Raw genomic sequence first — 27,877 nt, 5'->3', positions numbered from 1 at the left:
ATGAAAGCAGATAACTCCTCCCCCTCTCCTTCCTTCCTCTTCACTTTCTCTTCTCTTGCTCTCTTCACAGCTGTCATGGGATAACCGTCTCAGTAGTTGTTAATGTAGAGGCCTGTTCACTAGCTGTAGCTCTCTATGTGACCTCACTCTTAGAAAAAAGGGTTCCAAAAGGTTATTCGGCTGTCCCTACAGGAGAACCCTTTTTAGTTCCAGGTAGAACCTTTGTTGTTTCCAGGTAGAACTATTTTTGCCCGTTGTGTAGAGGGTTCTATCTGGAACCAAAAAGGGTTCTTCAAAGGGTTCTCCTCTGGGGAACTTTTAGGTTCTAAATAGCCCCTTTTGTGTAGTCCGAACGATGAACCTGTTCTCAATGAGTGTTCAATGGGCAGCGTGAGTGTACTATGTAAGGCAATAGTTTAGTCTAAAGTGGCAAATGATCTTACTAACTTGTTGGCAGCCTATCTGAAATACATTTTTTTCCATATGCCTACTATGTTCGATATAAAACACAGATACTTGGCAACTTGTTTCAGCTCCTGCTTGGGCAGTGCTCCTAAAAAACACAAGCTCCTCTTCTCTCTCCTCTTTCTGCTCCTTTATGTGTGTGATGGTGACCAGACAGAGTGATGTAGCCAGCCCTGCATCTAAAACAGCTTGTGCCAGTCCACTCCCACTGTGGATGTAGCCTAATCTTGGTAAACCATCTGGGAGCTAACAATTCTGTTCCGCTGCACGGATTCAATAGGCAATAGGAGGCTAGATGTAGCTTACTACTGCAACACCAATCTCTCATTATGAGTGATGGGACTGTAAAATTGATGTGTAGCGTGTAGTTGCCTCACTTATCCACAAGAGGGTAGTATACGTTACATTTTACAAGAGGTCATAACTATATACAGTAGTTGCACACGACAAGCAAGTGTTCGCTTTTTAGAAACATGAGAACTGAACAAACCCACACATAAATGATGAACTTTTATTTTTTCTAAATTTGAGTTGATAACATAATAATTGATTGTCTATGAGATAAAACTATCCAAATGTGGTCAAATTGATTTCTGTATAACACACCCGATTTCATTCAAGTGACCTCTCTCATGCACAGTCCACAGCATGCTCGGTTCGCCACAGCATGCATCCATGGTCCATTACTTACATGATCCTGTGGGAACAGAATGGAGAGATGCTATATCAGAAGACCAGCGGTGGGGGGGGGTAAAAAAGTACTCAATTGTCAAAAAGTACAAAGTACAAAGTACAAAGTACAAAAAGTACAAAGTAAAAGTAAACGCTACACATCAAATTCCTTACATGAAGCAAACCAGACGGTACAATGTAATATTTGTAATTTATTTTTACAGACAGACAGAGCACTCTCCAACACTCAGAAATCCTTTACAAATGCAATGCAGTATTTGTGTTTAGTGAGGAAGTCGCAATGACAACACGTTATGTTGATAGGTGCGTGAATTGGAACGATTGTGCTGTTCTGCCTGAGCATTCGAAATGTAACAAGTACTTTTGGGTATCGGGGAAAAGCTATGGAAGTAAAAAGTACATATGTTCTTTAGGAATGTAGTGGAGTAAAAGTACGAGTTGTAAAAAATATAAATAGTACTTTAAATGATTTTTACTTAGGTACTTTAAACCACTGCCGAAGAGCTTTTCTTTCAAAATGACAGACAGGAAACCACAATGAAACTGAATATGAATGATAACATATTTATCTAGTTTTGAAAGTGTGTCTGGGTGCATGTTTGCAGAGCTGCTGGAAAACAGCCCCAGTACTACACACAAACACACGAACGCACATTCATTTATAAATTATAATGGATGCATAATTAGTCCATCCCACTCAATTAAACAAATCAATGTCCCCTGCAACCCTAAATACACAACGCCCCACAATAAAAAAAGATCTGTGCATTCAGACCTTTTTGTTCAGTGTGTGTTGTATACCGTATGTATATTTTTGTAATCGTGTTAGAACTCACAGACTGGGAATAGTGTGTCACAATGTACAGTGCCTTGCGAAAGTATTCGCCCCCCTTGAACTTTGCGACCTTTTGCCACATTTCAGGCTTCAAACATGAAGATATAAAACTGTATTTTTTTGTGAAGAATCAACAACAAGTGGGACACAATCATGAAGTGGAACGACATTTATTGGATATTTCAAACTTTTTTAACAAATCAAAAACTGAAAAATTGGGCGTGCAAAATTATTCAGCCCCCTTAAGTTAATACTTTGTAGCGCCACCTTTTGCTGCGATTACAGCTGTAAGTCGCTTGGGGTATGTGTGTGTGTGTGTGTGTGTGTGTGTGTGTGCGTGTGCGCGCGTGTGGACATGTTTAACTATTCCACAAGAATAGAAAACCAACTAATATTTGACCAACTAGGGACATTTTGTTAGTTCCCATAAGGTCAAATGTTATTTCTAGGGGGTTTAGGGTTAATGTTAGGGTTAATTCGTGTTAGGGTTAGAATTGTGTTAAGTGTTAGGGCTAGGAGCTCGGGTTAGTTTTAGGGTTAGGATTAGGAGATAGGGTTAGGTTTAGGGTTAGGGTTAGGAGCTAGGGCTAGGTTTAGGGTTAAGGTTAGGTTTTAGATTAAGGTTTGGGTTAGGGTTAAGGTTAGGGTAAGAGTATGGGTTAGGGTTAGGCAAAAGTTGAGGGATTAGGAAAAATAGGATTTTGAAAGGGACTGAATTGTGTGTCCACACAAGGTTAGCTGTACAAAACTGTGTGTGTGTGTTTGTGTGTGTGTGTGTGTGTGTGTGTGTGTGTGTGTGTGTGTGTGTGTGTGTGTGTGTGTGTGTGTGTGTGTGTGTGTGTGTGTGTGTGTGTGTGTGTGTGTGTGTGTGTGTGTGTGTGTGTGTGTGTGTGTGTGTGTGCACTGTGATACGTTATCACCTTGACCTGATAACAGGAGGGAGGTAGACACCTTGCGACTCACAAGGAGAAAACAGGGTGGAGCTGACAGGTGTGTGGGGCTGGAGAGAGGTCGTCAGGGACAGAGATGAAGGGACAGAGATGTGTTTGTAGGTGAACCCATATGTAAGCAGGAGAAATGAGGCATAGACACTTGGATAGAAAATAAGTTGTTGGGGAGAGAGAGCAACAGCCACAGACAGATAGAGCAAACGAGAGGAGGGGAAAAGGTCAATAAACGATTGATAGGGAATGCAAGACAGAGAAAAAGAGACCCACATGAAAAGATTTAACACCATATCAGCAAAAAATGATTCCAGAGAGAACAACTCTGCCAAATCTGAAATCTGCGTGTTCTCGGCTAAAAATACCATTCTAATACCAGTAAAAAACACACAACAGCTGTCTGAGACTCCTTAAAATGACCCATTAAAGAACATTCCAGTCCTCTCAAAAGTCCCGGGGCAAATCTCAAATAAGGACACTCTATGATGAGCTCTTGTGAAAAGTAGTGTAATGCTGTATATGAGGAAGACAGAAAAGAGACGTAGAAGGATAGCATGAGAGCTAGCATTGAATTAACTTGCTAAGCATGGGGGGCGACTTGTACAAAAGTCCGTGGCTAATTCAGATCTGTATGCTAACTGGCATCTTGTTTTGAAAGGTTTCCCTAATTGGAGGACAGCTTGTTTACCATGTATTGTGAACAGGTGTGAAACTAAGTTATAAATTGTATTTATTATGCGAGTGGAAGACTATTAAAGTTATTGTCAAAGTACATTTAACCACGGTAGAGAGAAAGAGAACAAGGGGGGGGGGGGGCAAGAGAAAATGAGTTATACACACATGCGCGCACCCGCATCACGAACGAGTCTTTGGTTCCCATACAGTCTGACGGAGTCGAGTAACGTTAGAGCAGAGAGGAGGAAAGAAGAGAGAGATGACACAGTACAGGAGTTGGAGTAGCACTGAGACTGCGGTGAGTTTTGCACGTTCTCTTATTCCAATGTCAGTGACAAGTGAGTACATTTGTACCAGGTGACATCAGATCTATACTTAATGCCGGTAACAAAAATACTAACCTATTAAACGGTCAAATTCTACCACATAACCTCCTCAGGAGGTTTTACTTTACTACCACGACCTGTTTTTGACCAAGTTCAAAAACCCATTTAATAGGTGATCTGTTCTGAAGCTTATTAATAAGCTACCAAAAATTACTTTTCAACTCACTCAGCCAGTCACATGCGCTGTTGTTACACAGTGTACACGTAACCTGCACGTAACTGGGAACACAATGGCAAGCACAGAGGTCACCAATTCTCTGGACCTGAGAATGAGGGAGTGTGAGTGGATGATCTATCTATGGAGTGAAACCCGACGGATCTGTTTGTGTCTCTATTCCAGTAGAAATAGAGGGGATTTGGCTGAAACAGAAACAGGAACAACTACATCTGGTTATATTTTTTTTATTTTTAAATCCAGTTGGATAAACACTCCAAACAGCTTACCTGACCGCTCGGTTCTCAGGCAAATCTCTGGTTAAGACACAGGTGTTTGATCACATTAACAAAATTGTTCAATTGGTATTGAAAGCATCTCACCAATCATACTCTCTTGGCACTTTGGGGTGGCAGGTCACCTAGTGGTTAGAGCATTGGGCCAGTAACCAAAAGGTTGCTAGATCAAATCCCCGAGCTGACTAGGTAAAAATCTGTTGTTCTGCCCCTGAACAAGGCAGTTAACCTGCTGTTCCTAGAATGCCATTGTAAATAAAAACTTGTTCTTAACTGAATTGCCTAGATAAATAAAGGTCAAAAAATGAAAAAGTCTCATTAGTCATTCCAGGCCCAGCTCTAGAGAAAAAAACACAGCTGAAACTCTTTGGCTGGATTCCAACTTTCTATGCAAGAATGGCTTCCTTTAGCAGGATGGTTAGGTAGATAAATTGTTCCTTTGCTTCCCTTAAAACTACTGATTCAAACCCATCCAGTCCTTTCACCTTTCAATGGTCCTGAAATAACACTAGTAGACTCAGGTCAAGAGAATTGGAATGTAGATCATCTAAAAGGTCATGTGAGGTCACTTCCACTTAGCATAAATCCTTGTCCTGTCACTGTGTAGTGACACAATGTATACAAAGACCCCCCCCCCAAAATACTAAACACTAATTATACTGTCTCATTATACTGTCTAAGTCCCAAATGGCACCCTATTCCATATATAGTACACCACTTTTGACTAGGGCCCATAGGGTTCCTAAAGGGCTCTGGTCAAAAGTAGTGCACTGTGTAGGGAATAGGGTGTAATTTGGGACAATGACCAAGTCTATCTAACAATAACACGTCAACTCATCTCTGTATGACACAACAACAATTGGTATTCGAACATACAGTTGAAGTCGGAAGTTTACATTTATTGGAGTCATTAAAACTAGTTTTTCAACAACTCCACAAATTTCTTGTTAACAAACTATAGATTTGGCAAGTCGGTTAGGACATCTACTTTGTGCATGACACAAGTAATTTTTCCAACAAATGTTTACAGACAGATTATTTCACTTATAATCCACAGTATCACAATTCCAGTGGCTCAGAAGTTTACATACACTAAGTTGACTGTGCCTTTAAACAGCTTGGAAAATTCCAGAAAGTGATGTCATGGCCTTAGAAGCTTCTGATAGGCTAATTGACATCATTTGGGTCAATTGGAGGTGTAACTGTGGATGTATTTCAAGGTCTACCTTCAAACTCAGTGCCTCTTTGCTTGACATCATGGGAAAATCAAAAGAAATCAGCCAATACCTCAGAAAAAAAATTGTAGACCTCCACAACTCACAACTGGTTCATCCTTGGGAGCAATTTGCAAATGCCTGAAGGTACCACATTCATCTGTACAAACAATAATACACAAGTATAAACACCATGGGACCACACAGCCGTCATACCGCTCAGGAAGGAGACGCGTTCTGTCTCCTAGATGAATGTACTTTGGTGCGAAAAGTGCAAATCAATCCCAGAACAACAGCAAAGGACCTTGTGAAGATGCTGAAGGAAACCGGTACAAAAGTATCTATATCCACAGTTAAATTAGTCCTATATATCGACATAACCTGAAAGGCAGCTCAACAAGGAAGAAGCCACTGCTCCAAAACCGCCATAAAAAAGCCAGACAACAGTTTGCAACTGCACATGGGGACAAAGATCGTACTTTTTGGAGAAATGTCCTCTGGTCTGATAAAACAAAAATAGAACTGTTTGGCCATAATGACGATAGTTATGTTTGGAAGAAAAAGGGGGAGGCTAGCAAGCCGAAGAACACCATCCCAAACGTGAAGCATGGGGGTGGCAGCATCATGTTGTGGGGGTGCTTTGCTGCAGGAGGGACTGGTGCACTTCACAAAATAGATGGTATCATGAGGGAGTAAAATTATGTGGATATATTGAAGTAACATCTCAAGACATCAGCTTGTGGAAGCCTCCCTGAAACATTTGAACCAAGTTAAACAATTTAAAGGCAATGCTACCAAATACGAATTGATTGCATGTAAACTTCTGACCTACTGGGAATGTGATGAAGAAAATAAAAGCTGAAATAAATCATTCTCTCTACTATTATTCTGACATTTCACATTCTTAAAATAAAGTGGTGATCCTAACTGACCTACGACAGGGGATTTTTACTAGGATTGAATGTCAGGAATTGTGAAAAACTGAGTTTAAATGTATTTGGCTAAGGTGTATGTAAACTTCCGACTTCAATTGTATATACAAGTCTGACATTCTCCTCAAAGTTGCAATCCGCCACAGACAGGATGTACACTACCGCAGGTGTGACTGATCCAATGTGTATCACAGAGAGTAGCCATTTTGTGTCTTACTACTATAGCTCTGACTAACAATATGTGTCAATGACGTCAGCCATTGTGGGTCAACTTACTTGAGCGCAACCATTGCGTGTCCGACTGGCCGTATCACGTTCTTTTTAAAAATGTATTTAACCTTTATTTAACCAGGTAGGCCAGTTGAGAACAAGTTCTCATTTACAACTGCGACCTGGCCAAGATAAAGCAAAGCAGTGCGACACAAACAACAACACAGAGTTACACTGGGAATAAACAAACATACAGTCAATAACACAATAGAAAGGTCTATACACAGTGTGTTCAAAGGAGGTAAGATAAGTGAGGTAAGGCAATAAATAGGCCATAGTGGCGAAATAATTACAATTTAGCAATTAAACACTGGAGTGATCGATGTGCAGAAGATGAACGTGCAAGTAGAGATACTGGGGTGCAAAGGACAAGAAAAAAAATAACAGTATGGGGATGAGGTGGTTGGATGGGCTATTTACAGAGGGGCTATGTACAGGTGCAGTGATCTGTGAGCTGCTCTGACAGCTGGTGCTTAAATTTAGAGAGGGAGATATGAGTCTCCAGCTTCAGTGATTTTTGCAATTCGTTCCAGTCATTGGCAGCAGATAACTGGAAGGAAAGGCGGCCAAAGGAGGAATTGGCTTTGGGGGTGACCAGTGAAATATACCTGCTGGAGCGCTTGCTATGGGTCGGTGCTGCTATGCTGACCAGTGAGCTGAGATAAGGCGGGGCTTTACCTAGCAAAGACCTATAGATGACCTGGAGCCAGTGGGTTTGGCGACGAGTATGAAGCGAGGGCCAGCCAACGAGAGCATACAGGTTGCAGTGGTGGGTAGTATATGGGGCTTTGGTGACAAAACGGATGGCACTGTGATAGACTGCATCCAATTTGCTGAGTAGAGTGTTGGAGGCTATTTTGTAAATGACATCGCCAAAGTCAAGGATCAGTAGGATAGTCAGATTTACGAGGGTATGTTTGTCAGCATGAGTGAAGGATGCTTTGTTGCGAAATAGGAAGCCAATTCTAGATTTAATTTTGGATTGGAGATGCTTAATGTGAGTCTGGAAGGAGAGTTTCCAGTCTAACCAGACACCTAGGTATTTGTAGTTGTCCACGTATTCTAAGTCAGAGCCGTCCAGATTAGTGATGCTGGGCGGGCGAGCAGGTGCGGGCAGCGATCGGTTGAAGAGCATGCATTTAGTTTTACTTGCATTGAAGAGCAGTTGGAGGCCACGGAAGGAGAGTTGTATGGCATTGAAGCTCGTCTGGAGGTTAGTTAGCACAGTGCCCAAAGAAGGGCCAGAAGTATGCAGAATGGTGGCCTCTGCTTAGAGGTGGATCAGATAATCACCAGCAGCAAGAGCGACATCATTGATATATACAGAGAAGAGAGTCGGCCTGAGAATTGAACCCTGTGGCACCCCCATAGAGACTGCCAGCGGTCCGGACAACAGGCCCTCCAATTTGACACACTGAACTCTGTCTGAGAAGTCGTTGGTGAACCAGGCGAGGAAGTAATTTGAGAAACCAAGGCTGTTGTGTCTGCCGATAAGAATGTGCTGATTGACAGAGTCAAAAGCCTTGGCCAGGTCGATGAATACAGCTGCACAGTATTGTCTCTTATCGATGGCGGTTATGATATCGTTTAGGACCTTGAACGTGGCTGAGGTGCACCCATGACCAGCTCGAAAACCAGATTGCATAGCGGAGAAGGTACAGTGGGATTCGAAATGGTCAGTGATCTGTTTGTTAACTTGGCTTTCGAAGACCTTAGATAGGCAGGGTAGGATAGATATAGGTCTGTAACAGTTTGTGTCTAGAGTGTTTCCTCCTTTGAAGAGGGGGATGACCACGGCAGCTTTTCAATCTTTGGGGATCTCAGACGATGCGAAATGGAGGTTGAACAGGCTAGTAATAGGGGTTGCAACAATTGCAACGGATCATTTTAGAAAGAGAGGGTCCAGATTGTCTAGCCCGGCTGATTTGTAGGGGTCCAGATTTTGTAGCTCTTTCAGAAAATCAGCTATCTGGATTTGGGTGAAGGAGAAATGGAAGAGGCTTGGGCAAGTTGCTGTGGGGGTTGCAGGGCTGTTGACCAGGTTAGGGGTAGCCAGGTGGAAAGCATGGCCAGCCGTAGAAAAATGCTTATTGAAATTCTCAATTATAGTGGATTTATCGGTGGTGACAGTGTTTCCTAGTGTTTCCTTCATTTTAGAGTTTGTGCTACAGGATGCAAATTTCTGTTTGAAAAAGCTAGCCTTTGCTTTCCTAACTGCCTGTGTATATTGGTTCCCAACTTCCCTAAAAAGTTGCATATCGCGGGGGCTATTCAACGCTAATGCAGAACGCCACAGGATGTTTTGTGCTGGTCAAGGGCAGTCAGGTCGGGAGTGAACCAAGGGCTATATCTGTTCCTGGTTCTACATTGTATTGAGGTGTTGTGTTCATATTTTAGACAATCATATCATACACTTTCTCTCTCAAATTCCAACACACACCGATAAGATACCGACGTCAAATCAATTCAGAAATACACATAGAGAAACGTGAACACAATAGTTCTTTAAACACACAGATGTACTGAATATGTATTTGTATTCATTTATTTTAATGACACTTTATTTAACTAGGAAAGTCAGTTAAGAACAAATTCGTATTTACAATGACAGCCTACCAAATGGCAAAAGGCCTCCTGCGAGGACGGGGGCTGGGATTAAAAATAAAAATATAGAACTAAACACACATCACGACAAGAGAGACACCATAACACTACATTACGAGAGACCTAAGACAACAACATAGTAAGGCAGAAACACATGACAACACAGCATGCTAGCAACACCACATGACAACAACATGGTAGCTACACAACATGGCAGCAGCACAACATGGTAGCAGCACAAATCATGGTACAAACATGACTGGGCACAGACAACAGCACAAAGGCAAGAAGGTAGACACGACAATATATCACGTGAAGCAGTCACAACTGCCAGTAAGAATGTCCATTATTGAGTCTTTGAAGAAAAAGATGAAGATAAAACTGTCCAGTTTGAGTGTTTGTTGCAGCTCGTTCCAGTCGCTAGCTGCAGCGAACTGAAAAGAGGAGCGACAGGGACGTGTGTTCTTTGGGGACCTTTAACAGAATGTGACTGGCAGAACGAGGGTTTTCTGTATGTGGAGGATGAGGGATGCAGTAGGTACAGTATCTCAGATATACAGTGACTACGGAAAGGATTCAGACCACTTGACTTTTTCCACATTTTCTGAGGTTACAGCCTTATTCTAAAATGCATGAAATGTTGTTTTTTTCATCAATCTACACGCAATACCCTATAATGACAAAGCAAAAACTGCTTTTTATTATTAATAATATGTTATTTTATTATGTATTATTAATTTATTACAAATAAAACAACTGAAATATCACTTTTACATAAGTGTTCAGACCCTTTACCCGTACTTTGTTGAAGCACCTTTGGTAGCGATTACAGCCTCAAGTCTTCTTGCATATGATGCTACAAGCTTGGCACAGGTGTATTTGGGGAGTTTCTCCCATTCTTCTATGCAGATCCTCTCAAGCTCTGTCAGGTTGGATGGTGAGATTTGCTGCACAGATATTTTCAGGCCTCTCCAGAGATGTTTGATCGTGTTCAAGTCCGGATTCTGGCTGGGCAACTCAAAGACATTCAAAGACTTGTCCCAAAGCCACTCCTGCATTGTCTTGGCTGTGTGCTTAGGGTTGTTGTCCTGTTGGAAGGTGAAACTTCGCCCCAGTCTGAGGTCCTGAGCTCTCTGGAGCAGGTTTTCATTAACGATCTCTCTGTACTTTGCTCCGTTCATCTTTGCCTCGATCCTGACTAGTCTCCAAGTCCCTGCCGCTGAAAAACATCCCCACAGCATGATGCTGCCACCACCATGATTTCACGTAGGGATGGTGCCAGGTTTCCTCCAATCTTGGTTTCATCAGATCAGAGAATCTTGTTCTCATGGTCTGATAGTTTTTAGGTGCCTTTTGGCAAACTCAAAGCGGGCTGTCATGTGCCTTTTACTGAGGAGTGGCTTCTGTCCGGCCACTCTACAATAAAGGCCTGATTTGTGAAGTGCTGCAGAGATGGTTGTCCTTCTGGAAGGTTCTCCCATCTCCACAGAGGAACTCTAGAGCTCTGTGAGAGTGACCATCAGTTTCTTGGTCACCTCCCTGATCAAGGCCCTTCTCCTCAGATTGCTCAGTTTGGCCGGGCGGCCAGCTCTAGGAAGAGTCTTGGTGGTTCCAAACTTCTTCCATTTAAGAATGACGGAGGCCACTGCGTTCTTGGGGACCTTCAATGCTGCAGAATTATTTTGGGCACCCTTCCCCAGATCTGTGCCTCAACACAATCCTGTCTTAGAGCTCTAATGACAATTCATTCTACCTCATGGCTTGGTTTTTGCTCTGACATGCACTGCCAACTGTAGGACCTTATATAGACAGGTGTGTGCCATTCCAAATCAAGTCCAATCAATTGAATTTCCCCCAGGTGGGACTCCAATCAAGTTGTAGAAACATCTCAAGGATGATCAATGGAAACAGGATGCACCTGAGCTCAATTCTGAGTCTCATAGCAAAGGGTCTGAATACTTATGTAAATATGGTTAAAAAATTCTTAAAGAAAACTGCCTTCGCTTTGTCATTATGAAGTATTGTGTGTAGATTGCTGAGGATTTTTTTTATTTAATCCATTTCAGAATAAGGCTGTAGCGTAACAAAATGTGGAAAAATCCAAGGAGTCTGAATACTTTCTGAAGGCGCTGTATGCTTTCTCACAGACTGTGAGTCAAACAGACATACAGACACACCCCTTTGTGCCTTGTCTGTGGGAAGGCAGTCTGTCGTGGGGGTCTGTCAGGACAGCAATAGACATTGGGGGCTGCCCAGATATGGACATACACTATGGGAAAGAAGCTTTGCCAAGAGTCCTCCAGTAAAACATAGAGTGGATGAATCTGAGAGAGAGCGAGTGTGTGTGTGTGTGTGTGTGTGTGTGTGTGTGTGTGTGTGTGTGTGTGTGTGTGTGTGTGTGTGTGTGTGTGTGTGTGTGTGTGTGTGTGTGTGTGTGTGTGTGTGTGTGTGTGTGTGTGTGTGTGTGTGTGATTGGTAGAGGTATATGTTATGGTGAGAATGCGTGTGTGTTTGGGGGATCTGAGAAATAAGTCTGTCTGAAGAGATGAGTCTTCAATTTGGTGCCTTTCCCTATGTGGTCAGAGTCAAGGCAAACAATCTCTTCATATCTTTTTGTCTTTCTTCCTATTTCTTATCTCTCCCCTTTCTCTCTCGCTCCACCCTCCTCTCTACCCTCTCCACCACCCTTGCCCCCCCCCCCCCACCCCATTTCTATCCCTCCCCCAACCCCTCTACCACTCTAGCCATGTGGTGGTAAATGATATACTGTTTGAGTGATTAGACTTCTACATTCCAAACCTGGAGCATGTCCCAAATGGCCATTTAAGCAGAAGAGGGAGGGAGAGCAAACACCCCTTGCGACTTACTGACGTACATTCACAGACACACGCACACACACACACACACACACAGGTTATCTTATCAGTCTCTCTTATTGAATATTCCACCACTAGACATGTGTAACTACTGCCCTCATTTTCCATCTCACTAATCTTGATAGCTTAGTAAGTGAGCAATATTCGTCTGCTGCCATTTGCTTAAATTTGCTTCCTATTTTCTGATAGTGGAAGTACTTGCACTAGTAAGTAGCTCGGTAAAGTATCTCCTTGCAGTGTAGCGGCCATGTTACTCTGTTTTGGGGGCTGTCTGACTTTCTGTTGCTCTGTGTTTTTAGATGAAGTTGTGACCTGAATGCGAAAGAAAGCTGAGTGATATGGATAACATGGAGCAGTGTGGACCAGTCACCAACAGAGGGCGGTGTTCTACAGCCCATCGTCACATACTGGACCAACCATCGGACTCCTCATCGCCCCTTCACTCAGAGGACCTGTGATACACTGACCTCTCCATCCAGAAACCAATGAAATTGGACATATACATATATATATATCAAATATACACAAACATACCAAGGAAAATAGCTCAAACACACAGATGAATCTCCATCCACGTACATCAGTATGGATACAGCCACACCCAGATGAAGCTTCTCTAAAGGATTTATCCTCTAGTCCGGACTGAGTTGTTGTAGGGCAGGGGTTAGGGTTGGGACTGGGTGTAAGGGAGGGGTTAGGGTTGGGACTGGGACTCCAGTGAGGATGCTGTCTATGGTGATACTCGGTGTTTTCCTGTCCCTGCTCATCCTGCTGACAGTGTGTGGTAACGTCCTGGTTTGTCTGGCCGTCTGCGCCACACGACGTCTCCGCTGCCTCACCAACTGTTTCATCGTCTCCCTCGCCATCACTGACCTGCTGCTTGGCATGCTTGTCCTGCCTTTCTCCGCCCTCCTCCAGCTCAGCGATTGGCCTCTGGGGCCGACCATCTGCAACATCTACATCTCATTGGATGTTATGTTGTGCACCGCCTCCATCCTCACGCTACTGACCATTAGCCTGGACCGCTACCTGGCCGTGACCGCGCCCCTTAGATACTCCTCACTGGTGTTGCCGAGGCGAGTTGCCTTTGCTATGGCGTTGGTGTGGGCGGTGTCGCTAGCAGTGTCATTCCTGCCAATCCACCTGGGATGGAACACGGTGGACGGCAACGTGCAGAATCGCGGCCAGGGGGACAACATGACAGAGTGTAACTTTGAGCTGAACCCATCGTACGCTGTCGTGGACTCCTCCTTAACCTTCTACCTCCCCCTGCTGATCATGTGCTGGACCTACCACCGTATTCTTCGCATCGCTCGGGCGCAGGCCAGGCGCATCATCCACGCGCGCCCCAGACTTAACAACAACAACAGCTCCTCGTCAGCCCCTCGTCAACTCACCTCAGTAACAGCGGTGGCTCTACGGGAACACAAAGCCACAGTGACTCTAGCAGCAGTGATCGGGGTCTTCGTGGTGTGCTGGCTGCCCTACTTCACCCTGTTTACCATTATGGGTCTGAAGAAGCAGAATTACCCAGCAGCCTACCCCGTGGTGCAGTGGCTGGGGTACATCAACTCAGCTCTGAACCCTTTGCTCTACGCTGCCCTAAACAGAGACTTTAGGTCTGCCTACGCCCGCCTGCTGCGCTGTGGTTACTACGGCTACGGCAGGGGGAGGGGCCGGCCACCATACCCCAACACATTCATGACAGGTAAAAGGAACAAGGGAAAAGACAACATACACTGGGAAGGAACATACACAATTTTTTCTGGTGTCTAATCAAATCACATCACATCAAACTTTATTTGTCACATGCGCCAAATACAAGTGCAGACCTTACCGTGAAATGCTTACTTACAAGCCCTTAAAATAACAATAACAAGGCTATATACAGTGGGTACCGGTACCGAGTCAGTGTGCAGAGGTACAAGTTAGTTGAGGTAATTTTGTACATGTAGGTAGGGGTGAAGTAGATAATAAACACTGAGTAGCAGCAGTGTAAAAAACAAATGGGGGGGGGTGGTTTCAGGTCAATGTAAATAGTCCGGTGGCCATTTGATTAATTGTTCAGTAGTCTTATGTCTTGGTGTTAGAAGCTGTTTGGTCCTAGACTTGGCACTCCAATTCCGCTTGCAGTGTGGTAGCAGAGAGAACAGTATATGACTTAGGAGACTGGAGTCTCTGACAATTTTATGGGCTTTACTCTGACATCGCCTATTATATAGGTCCTGGATGGCAGGAAGCTTGCCCCAGTGATGTACTGGGCAGTACGCACTACCCTCTTCAGCACCTTATGGTCAGATGCCGATCAGTTGCTAGACCAAGCGGTGAAACAACCGGTCAGAATGCTCTTAATGCAGCTGTAGAACTTGTTGAGGATCTGGGGACACATACCAAATCTTTTCAGTCTCCTGAGGGGGAAAAGGTTTTGTTGTGCCCTCTTCACGACTGTCTGGTGTGTTTGGACCATGATAGTTTGTTGGTGATGTGGACACCAAGGAGTTTTAAACCCTCTACCCGCTCCACCACAGCCCGTCAATGTTAATGGGGGCCTGTTCGGCCCGCCTTTTCCTGTCGTTCACGATCAGCTCCTTTGTCTTGCTCACATTGAGGGAGAGGTTGTTGTCCTGGCACTACACTGCCAGTTCTCTGACCTCCTCCCTATAGGCTTTCTCATCGTTGTCAGTGATCAGGCCTACCACTCCGGTGTCGTAAGCAAACTTAATGATGGTGTTGGAGTCTTGTTTGGCCACGCAGTTATGGGTGAACAGGGAGTACAGGAGGAGACTAATTACACACCCCTGAGGGACCCCAGTGTTGAGGATCAGCATGGCAGATGTGTTGTTGCCTACCCTTACCACCTGGGGGTGGTCCGCCAGGAAGTCCAGGATACAGTTGCAGAGGGGGGTGTTTAGTCCAAGCTTAGTGATGAGCTTCGTGGGCACTATGGTGTTGAACGATGAGCTGTAGTCAATGAACAGCATTCTCACATAGGTGTTCCTTTTGTCCAGTTGGGATAGGGTGGTGTGGAGTGTATTTCAGATTGCGTCATCTGTAGATCTGTTGGGGCGGTACACGAATTGGAGTGGGTCTAGGGTTTCCAGGATGATGGTGTTGATGTGAGCCATGACCAGACTTTCAAATAAGTCCATGACTACCGACGAGAGTGCTACAGTGGCTGGCAAAAGTATTCACCCCCTTGGCATTTTTCCTATTTTGTTGCCTTACAACCTGAAATTATTATTTTTTTTTTTGGGGGGGGGGGGGGTTGTATCATTTGATTTATATAATATGCCTACCACTTTGAAGATGCAAAATATTTTTTATTGTGACATAAACAAGAACAGAAAACTTGAGCGTGCATAACTATTCACCCACCCAAAGTCAATACTTTGTAGAGACACCTTTTGCAGCAATTCCAGCTGCAAGTTTCTTGCCCAAGGCAAAACTGCTCCAGCTCCTTCCAGTTGGATGGGTTCCGCTGGTGTACAGCAATCTTTAAGTCATACCACAGATTTTCAATTGGATTGAGGTCTCAGCTTTGACTAGGCCATTCCAAGACATTTAAATGTTTCCCCTTAAACCACTTGAGTGTTGCTTTAGCAGTATGCTTAGGGTCATTGTCCTGCTGGAAAAAAACATCCCCACAGCAAGATGCTGCCACCACCAATCTTCACAGTGGGGATGGTGTTCTCGGGCTGATGAGACGTGTTGGGTTTGCACCAGACATAGCGTTTTCCTTGATGGCCATAAAGCTCAATTTTAGTCTCATCTGACCAGAGTACCTTCTTCCATATGTTTGGGGAGTCTCCCACATGCCTTTTGGTGAACACCAAATGTGGTAGCTTATTCTTTTCTTTAAGCAATGGCTTTATTCTGGCCACTCTTCCGTAAAGCCCAGCTCTGTGGTGTGTACGGCTTAAAGTGGTCCTATGGACAGAGACTCCAATCTCCGCTGTGGAGTTTTGCTGCTCCATTAGGGTTATCTTTGGTCTCTTTCTTGCCTCTCACATTAATGCCCTCCATGCCTGGTCGATGAGTTTTTGTGGGCGGCCCTCTCTTGGCAGGTTTGTTGTGGTGCCATATTCTTTCCATTTTTAATAATGGATTTAATGGTGCTCCGTGGGATGTTCAAAGTTTAAGATATTTTTATATAACCCAATCCTGATCTGTACTTCTCCACAACTTTGTCCCTGACCTGTTTGGAGAGCTCCTTGGTCTTCATGGTGCCGCTTGCATGTTGGTGCCCCTTGCTTAGTGGTGTTGCAGACTCTGGGGCCTTTCAGAACAGGTGTATATATACTGAGATCATGTGACAGATCACGTGACACTTAGATTGCACAGAAGTGGACTTTATTTAACTAATTATGTGACTTCTGAAGGTAGTTGGTTGCACCAGATCTTATTTAGGGGTTTCATAGCAAAAGGGGGTGAATACATAAACACGCACAACTTTTCAGTTTTTTTTTCTTTTTTTTTCTTCTTTGAAACAAGTCATTTTTTTCACTTCACCAATTTGGACTATTTTGTGTATGTCCATTACATGAAATCCAAATAAAAATAAATTTAATATATTACAGACTCGGTCAATGGTGAGACTGCGTGGACAGAATATACAATTCTTGTCTTCTGGTCTTGTATCCCTCTCAGGTGGGGGGAAAGTATGTGGAGGGGAGGTGGATCTGCTGTGTGGACACACCTCTTCCTGCAGGGCGGGGCCAAGTGAGACAGGTATGATGCTACAGGAAGTCAGCAGAGGAACGGCCACGCCGTCTCCTCAGCACAGCAACGGGGCCGCTGTCGCCAACGGCAACGACAGGTAATGGAAATCACTACTGAGCTAAAAAAAAAAGCGCAAAATTATCTGTATAATAATTTGTATTATTAAACAGTTGATACCTTATACCATTCTGTGTCCTGTGTGTCAGATCCTGCTGACCCTGCATCTAACTGTGAGGAGGACTCAGTGTCCCACCAGTCATGTACGCTGAGCCCAGCCAGCCTGACCCACACACCTAGCCCAGGGGTCAATCACATCACTGACAAGTAAGACACACCCTGAAGTTATTCATGAGTTCATAAGAAGGCCATGGATGAAAGCCAAAACTTCAATCTTGTAATAGTTACACAAATAACATTAGATGTTTTTTTTTACGGTGAGAAAACGTTGCGCCTTTTTCCTTTCCAATAAAATGTTCATAAAAGTGAACCACTACTCTATGTTCTCCTCCAGGACACAGGGACTATTTGGCCATCTCCAGAAAGGAGAGCAGGCTACGAATGTGAAGGAACTCGTCCAAAATATCACACGCAATCCAGAACAAGGATACAGAGGACTTCCAACCAAAAATGTTTTATCAGAGTCTATTTCTATCCCTTCAACCAATGAGCAGTGACTGGGGAAAGCCACGAGTCACTTTGTTCTCGAACACTGATACCTGGAAAGAAATATCACGGGATGGACAGAGAGACAGAAAGACTAAAACTCTCTTCCCAGCTTGGTAGTGGACTCTAACCACTGCTGTTAGTCGTATGAACCTGAGGGCTTCCAATGTAGCAGATACTTTGCCCCCAATCAATGGAATATGATACCACAACCTGACAAGGAGACTAGACGCTTAGCAATTATTTAATTTATATCAAAATAATCAGTCTTCTGAGAGAAAAATAAAAAAACATTATTTGACAGTGTTTCATCTTTATGGGGAATTGTATGATTGTGCAGCTACTGTATATGTGTGCTCTATGATGTTGTTATACATGTATGTGTGTGTACATGTACTGGACTAAAATATGTCCCAGAAAGTCTTGGAATCCAATATTTGTCATTTCTAACCAGAGTGCCATCTCTGTTCTTGTAAGGTTGTGAAGGTATATCCCCTACATCCAGGGATGGTACTGAATGGTGGGGGTGGAGTGGTGCAGTAAATGGTATTTACCACAGTAGTCAAGGATTCTAATAATAGTATAGCATTTATTTGCTTCGTGAGCTCTCTCATGGTAGCCTAATCAGAACCTTGTACAAAAAGGATGAAAAATAAAAGTAAAGTTCTTGAAAAAAAAGGAACATAACTTGTTTTTTAGGACAAATTAACAGAGGTTTTTAGTTTGTAAAGAAATGTGGCATATTGCTGGTCTGCACACATCAACAGCCAGTCGCTTAGGCCCAACCTGCCGGTGTGCTGGTACTAATGGTTTCTCACAACTGATGGCTTATACGATTGTGGCTAGATGGAAGTGACTTTGCGCAGCAGGTTATGAGAACTAACGCAGCAGGTTAGGAAAATTAAAATAGCAGGTTAGGAGAACTGGAATAAGGTTAGGAAAAGCTCAAATACTACAGTTGTCCCCGACGCGACAACTCAATGGAGTTGTACTCCATCTACAGACAACCATAAAAGCCATCAGTTCCAAGAAACCATCCGTGGCCTACCGCCACACCGGTCTGCACACATTAACCTCCTGTCGCTTACAGAAGCAGCATTGAGCTGGCACTGAAATACCTTTAAGAAATACACTGTTTAAGAATTAGCGGGAATGCTAGTAGGCTAGTGCTAACCTCATAGCTAGGTCTACAGAGACAGCTATACAGTAAGGATAATTTTACATAGCAAACATCTACCCAAAATAAAATAGACCATTCTTGATTAGGATAAACTAAGTTATATTGAAAATTCAACCAAAATCCAAAATTTGAGTAAGAGATGGATTGAAGCCTGGATTCACACCAGGGACCGCTGCGCCACTCAGAAGTCTTAAAGAGGAGGGTATAGTATTTTTACATCAAGTCCAGGGGAGGGTCATGTCATTTGTAATTGATGAAATGTTAATATGTCTCAGTGTTTTAGAAGGAGTTGCTGATAAAGCTATATATCTCTGTGTGTTTCTTGCCCATGATGTAGGATTATTTATCAGCGTTATTGACCTCACAATAGAGTTTAACCGATTAATCGGAATTGTCGATTAATTAGGGCCGATTTCAAGTTTTCATAACAATCGGTAATTGGCATTTTTGGACACCGATCATGGCCAATTACATTGCATTCCACGAGGAAACTGCGTGGCAGGCTGACTACCTGTTATGCGAGTGCAGCAAGGAGCCAAGGTAAGGTGCTAGCTAGCATTAAACGTATCTTATAAAAAACAATCAATCTGAACATAATCACGAGTTAACTACACATGGTTGATGATATTACTAGTTTATCTAACTTGTCCTGCGTTGCATATAATCAATGCGGTGCCTGTTAATTTATCATTGAATCATAGCCTACTTAGCCAAACGGGTGATTTAACAAGCGCATTCGCGAAAAAAGCACTGTCGTTGCACCAATGTGCACCTAGCCATAAACATCAACTCCTTTCTTAAAATCAATACACAGGTATATATTTTTAAACCTGCATATTTAGTTAATATTGCCTGCTAACAGGAATTTATTTTAACTAGGGAAATTGTGTCACTTCTCTTGCGTTCTGTGCAACAGAATCAGGGTATATGCAGCAGTTTGGGCCGCCTGGCTCGTTGCGAACTGTGAAGACTATTTCTTCCTAACAAAGACAGCCAACTTCGCCAAACGGGGGATGATTTAACAAAAGCGCATTTGCGAAAAAAGCATAATTGTTGCACGAATCAATGCCTTTCTTAAAATCAATACACAGAAGTATATATGTTTAAATCTGCATATTTAGTTAAAAGAAATTCATGTTAGCAGGCAATATTAAACTAGGGAAATTGTGTCACTTCTCTTGCGTTCATTGCACACAGAGTCAGGGTATATGCAACAGTTTGGGCTGCCTGGCTCGTTGCGAACGGTTCCGTATTTCACTGAAAGAATAAACGTTTTATTTTCGAAATGATCGTTTCCGGATTTGACCATATTAATGACCTAAGGCTCGTATTTCTGTGTGTTATTATGTTATAATTAAGTCTATGATTTGATATTTGATAGAGCAGTCTGACTGAGCGGGGGTAGGCAGCAGCAGGCTCGTAAGCATTCATTCAAACAGCACTTTTGTGCGTTTTGCCAGCAGCTCTTCGCAATGCTTCAAGCATTGAGCTGTTTATGACTTCAAGCCTATCAACTCCCGAGATTAGGCTGGTGTAACCGATGTGAAATGGCTAGCTAGTTAGCGGGGTGCGCGCTAATAGCGTTACAAACGTCACTCGCTCTGAGACTTGGAGTAGTTGTTCCCCTTGCTCTGCATGGGTAATCCTGCTTCGAGGGTGGCTGTTGTCGATGTGTTCCTGGTTTGAGCCCAGGTAAGGGTGAGGGAAGGGACGGAAGCTATACTGTTACACTGGCAATACTAAAGTGCCTATAAGAACATCCAATAGTCAAAGGTATTTGAAATACAAATGGTATAGAGAGAAATAGTCCTATAATTCCTACAACAACCTCAACCTAAAACTTCTTACCTTGGATTATTGAAGTCTCATGTTAAAAGGAACCATCAGCTTTCATATGTTCTCATGTTCTGAGCAAGGAACTTAAACGGTAGCTTTTTTACATGGCACATATTGCACTTTTACTTTCTTCTCCAACACTTTGTTTTTGCATTATTTAAACCAAATTGAACATGTTTCATTATTTATTTGAGGCTAAATTGATTTTATTGATGTATTATATTATGTTAAAATAAAAGTGTTCATTCAGTATTGTTGTAATTGTCATTATTACAAATAAATAAATAAAAATAGGCCGATTAATCGTATCGGCTTTTTTTGGTCCTCCAATAATCGTATCGGTATCGGCGTTGAAAAATCATAATCGGTCGACCTCTACCTCACAAAAAGGCAGATTTGAGTAACTTACATTGTGGTGCTGATACTTGAAGAAGCATTTGTGGTGCTGAGAAGGCATTTCAACCGTCTTTATTTTAGACTTTACGAACAACAGGAGGGCTTTGTGTTGGAGCCTATTTCTTCCTATTTAAGCACATAAGGTAGGCCTACCTGTTTGACAGACGAAATTAGACTATAGGCTGCTACATCTATAGATTTTGTCGGTCAATTCCTCTACCCACCATGCACTCTTTATATAGCCTACCTCCGTGAAGGTAAGTGAAAACCAAGACTGGAATTGTGGGAGTATGAGAGGGTATGCCATAGACCTGCACAGACCTACCTACCCCTTGTTAGCTTAAGCTTTTTAAGAAAATAAAACGGATCCGAAAAATATAAAGTGATTTATAACAGCGCTTCGGTCCGCAATGCTTTATGCTAAAAACAAGCTGTTGTGACTCCAGTGCATATGAGAATATCACTGTTTCATTTCTTTGGCATTCAGAGGCTGAGCTACAATGTTCTATAGCCGAGGAGACAAAAACATGACTTGGCTTGGGAAGTAATCTAATTCTCTCACTGTCAATAGATTAAGCTATTCACTTTCTGTACAATAGAAGATGTTTAAACCCAGACAGCTTTTAGGGAAACACTTGTGACCTTCTCTTGTTGGGTTAAGCCACAGAAGAAGAGTAGCCAGTAGTTAATTAAAGTGTACATTTTTTCTGCATTGGTAGGCTTACTCTGTCTGAGGTGGAAAGGTAGGTCTATCTTTTGAAATGACCATGCTCAGATTCCTAATGATGTCTCAGATTTTGTTGTTTGCAAACAGGGACCGTTTCATTGCAAACAAGACACACCGATTTGACATTGGAGAAATATGAATAGATGAGCACATCTCTCTGTGATTTCAGTCATTTGTGTGGTTGTCACGCCCTGGTCGAAGTATTTTGTGTTTATCTTTATTTATTTGGTCTGGCCAGGGTGTGGCATGGGTTTTTGTATGTGGTGTGTTGGGATTGTAGCTTAGTGGGGTGTTCTAGTTAAGTCTATGGCTGTCTGAAGTGGTTGTCAATCAGAGGCAGGTGTTTATCGTTGTCTCTGATTGGGAACCATATTTAGGCAGCCATATTGTTTGAGTGTTTTGTGGGTGATTGTCCTTAGTGTCCTTGTAACTGGCTTGTGTTAGTTTGCACCAGTTTAGGCTGTTTCGGTTTTCACATTACGTTTATTGTTTTTGTAAAGTTCATGTTTCATCATTGTTGAATAAACATTGATCGCAATCTACATGCCGCATTTTGATCCGACTCTCCTTCACCCGAAGAAAGCCGTTACAGTGGTATTAAAAAAGATTTCTCTAATCCGTAAAATGACATACAGTGGGGCAAAAAAGTATTTAGTCAGCCACTAATTGTGCAAGTTCTCCCACTTAATTTTCATCATAGGTACACTTCAACTATGACAGACAAAATGAGAAAAAAAATCCAGAAAATCACATTGTAGGATTTTTAATGAATTTATTTGCAAATTATGGTGGAAAATAAGTATTAGCGGGTTTTGCCCCACTGTAGAATGTTAATGAAAAGCCATTTTTTAGTTAATTTACTATAAAGGAGATATTTAATTTACTATAAAGGAGATATTTCCACCCCTCTTGTTCACGGTGGTCTGCAAGCCCACAGCCTTCTGGTCCGCAGCCACGTGTGCTATAAAAATTCCTGCACTACCATGAAACGCTTACAGGACAAAGAACAGTTTCTAAAATGGCATATCTTAGGCCCTGGTCTGTCCAAGAAGTGAGGGTAAACAGTAGACATGTTCTCTGCTTTCCACTTTGTGTTTTAATTATTATTTTGGGTACACGGGAGGGTCATCCATTTTCATTTCAGAGAGGTCCGATATTCTCCATGTAACCCTTATAATACTGTAAATAACATTCACTCCCTATTCATTTCTATATAGCCTACACTTCCTTGTTCTGATCTTCTAACGAGAGTGAGGCGGGTGTGGCTTCTGTGACAAGGATTTCCAGAGGAGGGATGTCACTAGTTACCACAGCCACAAAGTCAGGGTTAAGGGTTAAGGTTAGGGATAGGTTTAAAATCAGATTTTAAAAGAGCGTCTGACCCTAAAAACCAACTAATCCCTTTTAAAAACAGCCTATGTGGGTTAGGGTTAGCATCGATATGAGTCAGAAACATTTTTTCAATGCCAGAATTGACTACAAAGTGTAAATAGGATCATTTTTGGTCATTAAGTCAGTCTCGTCTAAAGTTTGGAGTAATGAGTAAATTAAGGTTGGGTTTGGATTACAATTATGTCAACAATTCAAGCCCCCTTTTGCCAACCTCCATGTGCAAATCGCACCTCGGCCCCTTTTGCCAACCTCCATGTGCAAATCGCACCTCGGCCCCTTTTGCCAACCTCCATGTGCAGATCGCACCTCGGCCCCTTTTGCCAACCTCCATGTGCAGATCGCACCTCGGCCCCTTTTGCCAACCTCCATGTGCAGATCGCACCTCGGCCCCTTTTGCCAACCTCCATGTGCAAATCGCACCTCAGCCCCTTTTGCCAACCTCCATGTGCAAATCGCACCTCGGCCCCTTTTGCCAACCTCCATGTGCAGATCTCACCTCGGCCCCTTTTGCCAACCTCCATGTGCAAATCGCACCTCGGCCCCTTTTGCCAACCTCCATGTGCAAATCGCACCTCGGCCCCTTTTGCCAACCTCCATGTGCAAATCGCACCTCGGCCCCTTTTGCCAACCTCCATGTGCAAATCGCACCTCGGCCCCTTTTGCCAACCTCCATGTGCAAATCGCACCTCGGCCCCTTTTGCCAACCTCCATGTGCAAATCGCACCTCGGCCCCTTTTGCCAACCTCCATGTGCAGATCGCACCTCGGCCCCTTTTGCCAACCTCCATGTGCAAATCGCACCTCGGCCCCTTTTGCCAACCTCCATGTGCAAATCGCACCTCGGCCCCTTTTGCCAACCTCCATGTGCAGATCGCACCTCGGCCCCTTTTGCCAACCTCCATGTGCAAATCGCACCTCGGACCCTTTTGCCAACCTCCATGTGCAAATCGCACCTCGGCCCCTTTTGCCAACCTCCATGTGCAAATCGCACCTCGGCCCCTTTTGCCAACCTCCATGTGCAAATCGCACCTCGGCCCCTTTTGCCAACCTCCATGTGCAAATCGCACCTCGGCCCCTTTTGCCAACCTCCATGTGCAGATCGCACCTCGGCCCCTTTTGCCAACCTCCATGTGCAAATCGCACCTCGGCCCCTTTTGCCAACCTCCATGTGCAAATCGCACCTCGACCCCTTTTGCTTCGCTTCATGATTGGGGCTCCTTTGTTTCATCTACCCCCAAAGGATCACGGCCGCTTGAGACTGAAAATCTTTATAGGGCTTGACCACAGCCAACTCTGGTTTGCATGCTCTGTGAAAGGACCCTAGTACCCTGCCATGCGGACGGAATAGGTGGTTGGAATGGTGGTGACTATACTGGTAGCTAGACCATAGACTGCTGATTAGTAGTATCTGGTTTTGTACATTTTCATAATCATTATCACTATCATTGCTAGCATAGCTGACGTTAAAAAACTAGCTAGCTAACTACCTAACTAGCTAGTTACCTAGCTGGGAATGTCAATGAATTGGGAAAGGTGCACATTAGTTATATTAGCACAACACTGCTTCTATGGTATTATGTAAAGGGTTGTTTATCCCACATGGACCTGTTACTACATTTGAAAACTATCGAATCACGTAGTTTAGAATACCTACATAAATTCAGCAACTGCATTCTTCTCATGTTACTCTGTAGGATACTGACCCGTCGAAAACTTCCGCCAGCACATCACCATACATCTGCCTGTAGTTATTGAACTTGTTAGTTTTGATTGTTTGTTGTGATTGAGTGGGGTGGGGGGGGGGGGGGGGGGGGGACAGCTGAGGGCAACGTTCTAACAGATGGGTGCCTCTTGGCTGTACCAACTCTAGTTTGGCTTCTGACATGGCCGTCAGCATTCCATGAGGAGAAACACTAAAGAAAAAAGGCCAAATCAGTGGGTGCAGTTCCCCTTTAAAAAGAGAAATTGTGGGAATAGGCAGGGTTTATGACTTTGCGGCTGTGGTAACTGGTGATGGCCCAAGAGCAACTGCTCACCGATTTGACAACTCCAGCGCAATTCCACCTCTGACACCGCCAAAAACATCCGCGAAACGGGTGTCTGCTATCGCCGGTTCAATGCTTGATCTGATTGAATCTAGGCCTTAGAGGAAGAAGCAGATGAGACCAGGAGAAGAGTGGGAAGAGGGGAGGAGAGCAGGAGAAGAGTGGGACGAGAGGAGGAGAGCAGTAGAAGTGAAAGACAGTGAAAGAGGAAGGATACGGCGCCCCAGAGAGGCTGGAGTCATAACTCATCTTTTATTAAAAATAATGAAAAAAGTTAATGAGTTAATAAGATCTGGAGAGAGGAGGGGTGGAGAGCACGGGGGGAAGGAGGGAGAGAGAGAACGAAAGGAGACCAGACAAAAAGACAGATTGGGACATAGGCAGAGATCAGATAGTGGAGTTATGTAGCACAATTCACACTTGCCACCATCATTTGTTGAACATTTACAAACACCAAGATATCTTCCAAAACATTTAGGATGGATTCCCTTGAAAGATTTAGAAGGATGGATTGTTTAGTTGAACTCCAATCAACTTCAAGAAGCTATTTTTTTCTGATGAGCCAACTCCCACAGACATAGCCGTGTAATTAAATGTAGTTAGTAGGCAATTAACAGTGAAGCAGCTTCACATTGTCTCCTTCCACTAGGGTTCTGCATTAACACTGGATTAAGGGACAGATACTGTTTGGAGAAGAACTCTCTATGGTCCATATTTGCATATGGACAAATGATGGATTAATTACTATTAAAACATCAGCATCTTAATGAGTTAGAAAGCAATTAAGAGGTTGTTAGCAATAACACAGAACAGCGAGGAACACACATAGATGTTTAGAGAGAACACAAAACACACATACCGATATGTACAAGATGTACAAAGAAAGAAAGTTACAGACAGAATATTTTCTCCCCTCACCCTCCCACCCTGTGCTTCTCCATCTCAGTCTCTCTTCCTTTCTTTTTCCTCTCTCTTTTTTTCCTAAATCAGCCTTTTTTTCTCTCTCTCCCCCTCTCTTTCCACTATCTTTTATCTGTCTCTCTCTCTCCTTTTTCCCTGAAACATGCTTACAGGGTGCAGTCCTGTGAAGGAATTTAATATGCAACTTTATATGAGAAACCTATTGTATGTGTCTCTGCCCATTCGGACTGCAATCTATCGGTTAGCCGGGCTAATGCAATAGAGAGAGCCTGGGCTATTTATCACAGCAAAGCCAAGCCTATATCTTCCTCTCTCACTATCTCTCTCCCATTCTCTCTCTCTCACACTCTATCTCTCTACTTATCCATCTTTCTCTTGTTTTCTCTTCTTCCCTCCCTTTCTCCCTCTCTCACAACTATCTCTCTACACATTCCTCTCTCTCTCGTTCTCTCTCTCTCTTGTTCTCTCTCTCTCTCTCTTTCTCTCTCTCTCTCTTTCTCTTTCTCACTATTCTACTCATACATTCCAGCATGTGATTAAATCACTGGAACGATGAGCTATCACTGTCCAGAGGGCTTCTCTGTGTTAGAGATTGGGATTCTGCATTATCCAACAACACTGGTCATTTCAACCATGTTTAAAGTCAAGACTTTAAAAAACAAAGAAAACAAGTTTAGTGTCTTTATACTTGTTCTTTAATGTCCCCTTCCTCTCACACACGTAGGCTACACACACGCACACATACAAACAAACATAAACACACACACACACACACACACAGAGACTAGGCTTGGGTAGTACCCAGATTGTCATACTGACCTTGTGCCATCCCAGGATTTTCAGTAATACAGACCCTGAACACAAGGGGCACTATTTTCAAACCCCACTGAGCCTCTGTAATCCAAAAGTTAGCAATGCTAAAAAGTACATGTAAAATCCCATAGAGAATGCTAACTAAATGCTATCAAGTGCATTGTGAACATTTTATACTGTCTCTGACCTAAACTATTTGCAGGACAGACATCCCAGTTCATAATGTTATACAATTCACTCAAAAATGCTGCTAACAAATAAAAACAAATATTAGACAGCAAAGCTCTTAATCCAGGAGGGGATTCTCTGCTGATACCAAGCAAAGCTTGATTTTGGAAGAAGCTAACCACTAGCTAGATAGCTAACTAGCTGCTAAATTAGCAGACCAAATGCACAACTGCAGAGCATTTAGCACATTTTAAAAAGTTATAAAAGATTTAGCTGGCAAAACATTTAGCTGTAAATTCCACACTGTAACTCGATCACCTGGCTCGTGCTGCACAACAGTGAGTGACTCACAAGGCTCTGGTCTCTCGTCGTTGTGTGCTTGTAAACAAACACCACATGACTGGGGACAACTAGTAAGTTTCATAATGAAAAAATGATGTGACAGGTGAGGAATACAGCATTGCACAAGTTGACTGCAGGTATTTAATTAAAAAGTGGCTACAAATATTCACATTTATTAAAAAATATATTAAAAATAGTTTCAACGGTATTGACGGTATTGAAAAACCATCCCGTGCCTATTTCCAAATACCCCGGTATATGGTATATACAGTATACCGCCCAAGCCTAACGGACACACACACAGACACACAAACACACACACAAAGACTAAA

General features: G+C 43.2%; 1 protein-coding gene across 1 annotated transcript; it reads left to right on the top strand.

Moving 5' to 3' along the window:
- The first annotated feature begins 13,064 nt into the window (after positions 1 to 13,064).
- Positions 13,065 to 24,464, top strand: LOC139365790 (uncharacterized). Its single transcript, XM_071102863.1, has 5 exons — positions 13,065 to 14,052; positions 16,992 to 17,150; positions 17,270 to 17,387; positions 23,557 to 23,780; positions 24,013 to 24,464. The coding sequence occupies exons 1-5, from the start codon at positions 13,068 to 13,070 to the stop codon at positions 24,462 to 24,464; spliced, it is 1,938 nt and encodes a 645-aa protein (XP_070958964.1). The 5' UTR covers positions 13,065 to 13,067.
- Positions 24,465 to 27,877: the final 3,413 nt, after the last annotated feature.

This window comes from Oncorhynchus clarkii, chromosome 14 (assembly GCF_045791955.1).
Source record: "Oncorhynchus clarkii lewisi isolate Uvic-CL-2024 chromosome 14, UVic_Ocla_1.0, whole genome shotgun sequence".
In the NCBI taxonomy this organism is placed as follows: Eukaryota; Metazoa; Chordata; class Actinopteri; order Salmoniformes; family Salmonidae; genus Oncorhynchus; species Oncorhynchus clarkii.
This window is presented reverse-complemented; position numbering and strand designations above follow the sequence as displayed.

Bases quoted from the DNA above. Each gene is read 5' to 3' on its own strand.
- LOC139365790 (XM_071102863.1), top strand. From the start codon at position 13,068: ATGCTGTCTATGGTGATACTCGGTGTTTTCCTGTCCCTGCTCATCCTG. The intron at 14,053-16,991 runs GTAAAAGGAACA...TATCCCTCTCAG, and splicing joins CCCCAACACATTCATGACAG to GTGGGGGGAAAGTATGTGGA. The intron at 17,388-23,556 runs GTAAGACACACC...CTCCATGTGCAG, and splicing joins GTCAATCACATCACTGACAA to ATCGCACCTCGGCCCCTTTT.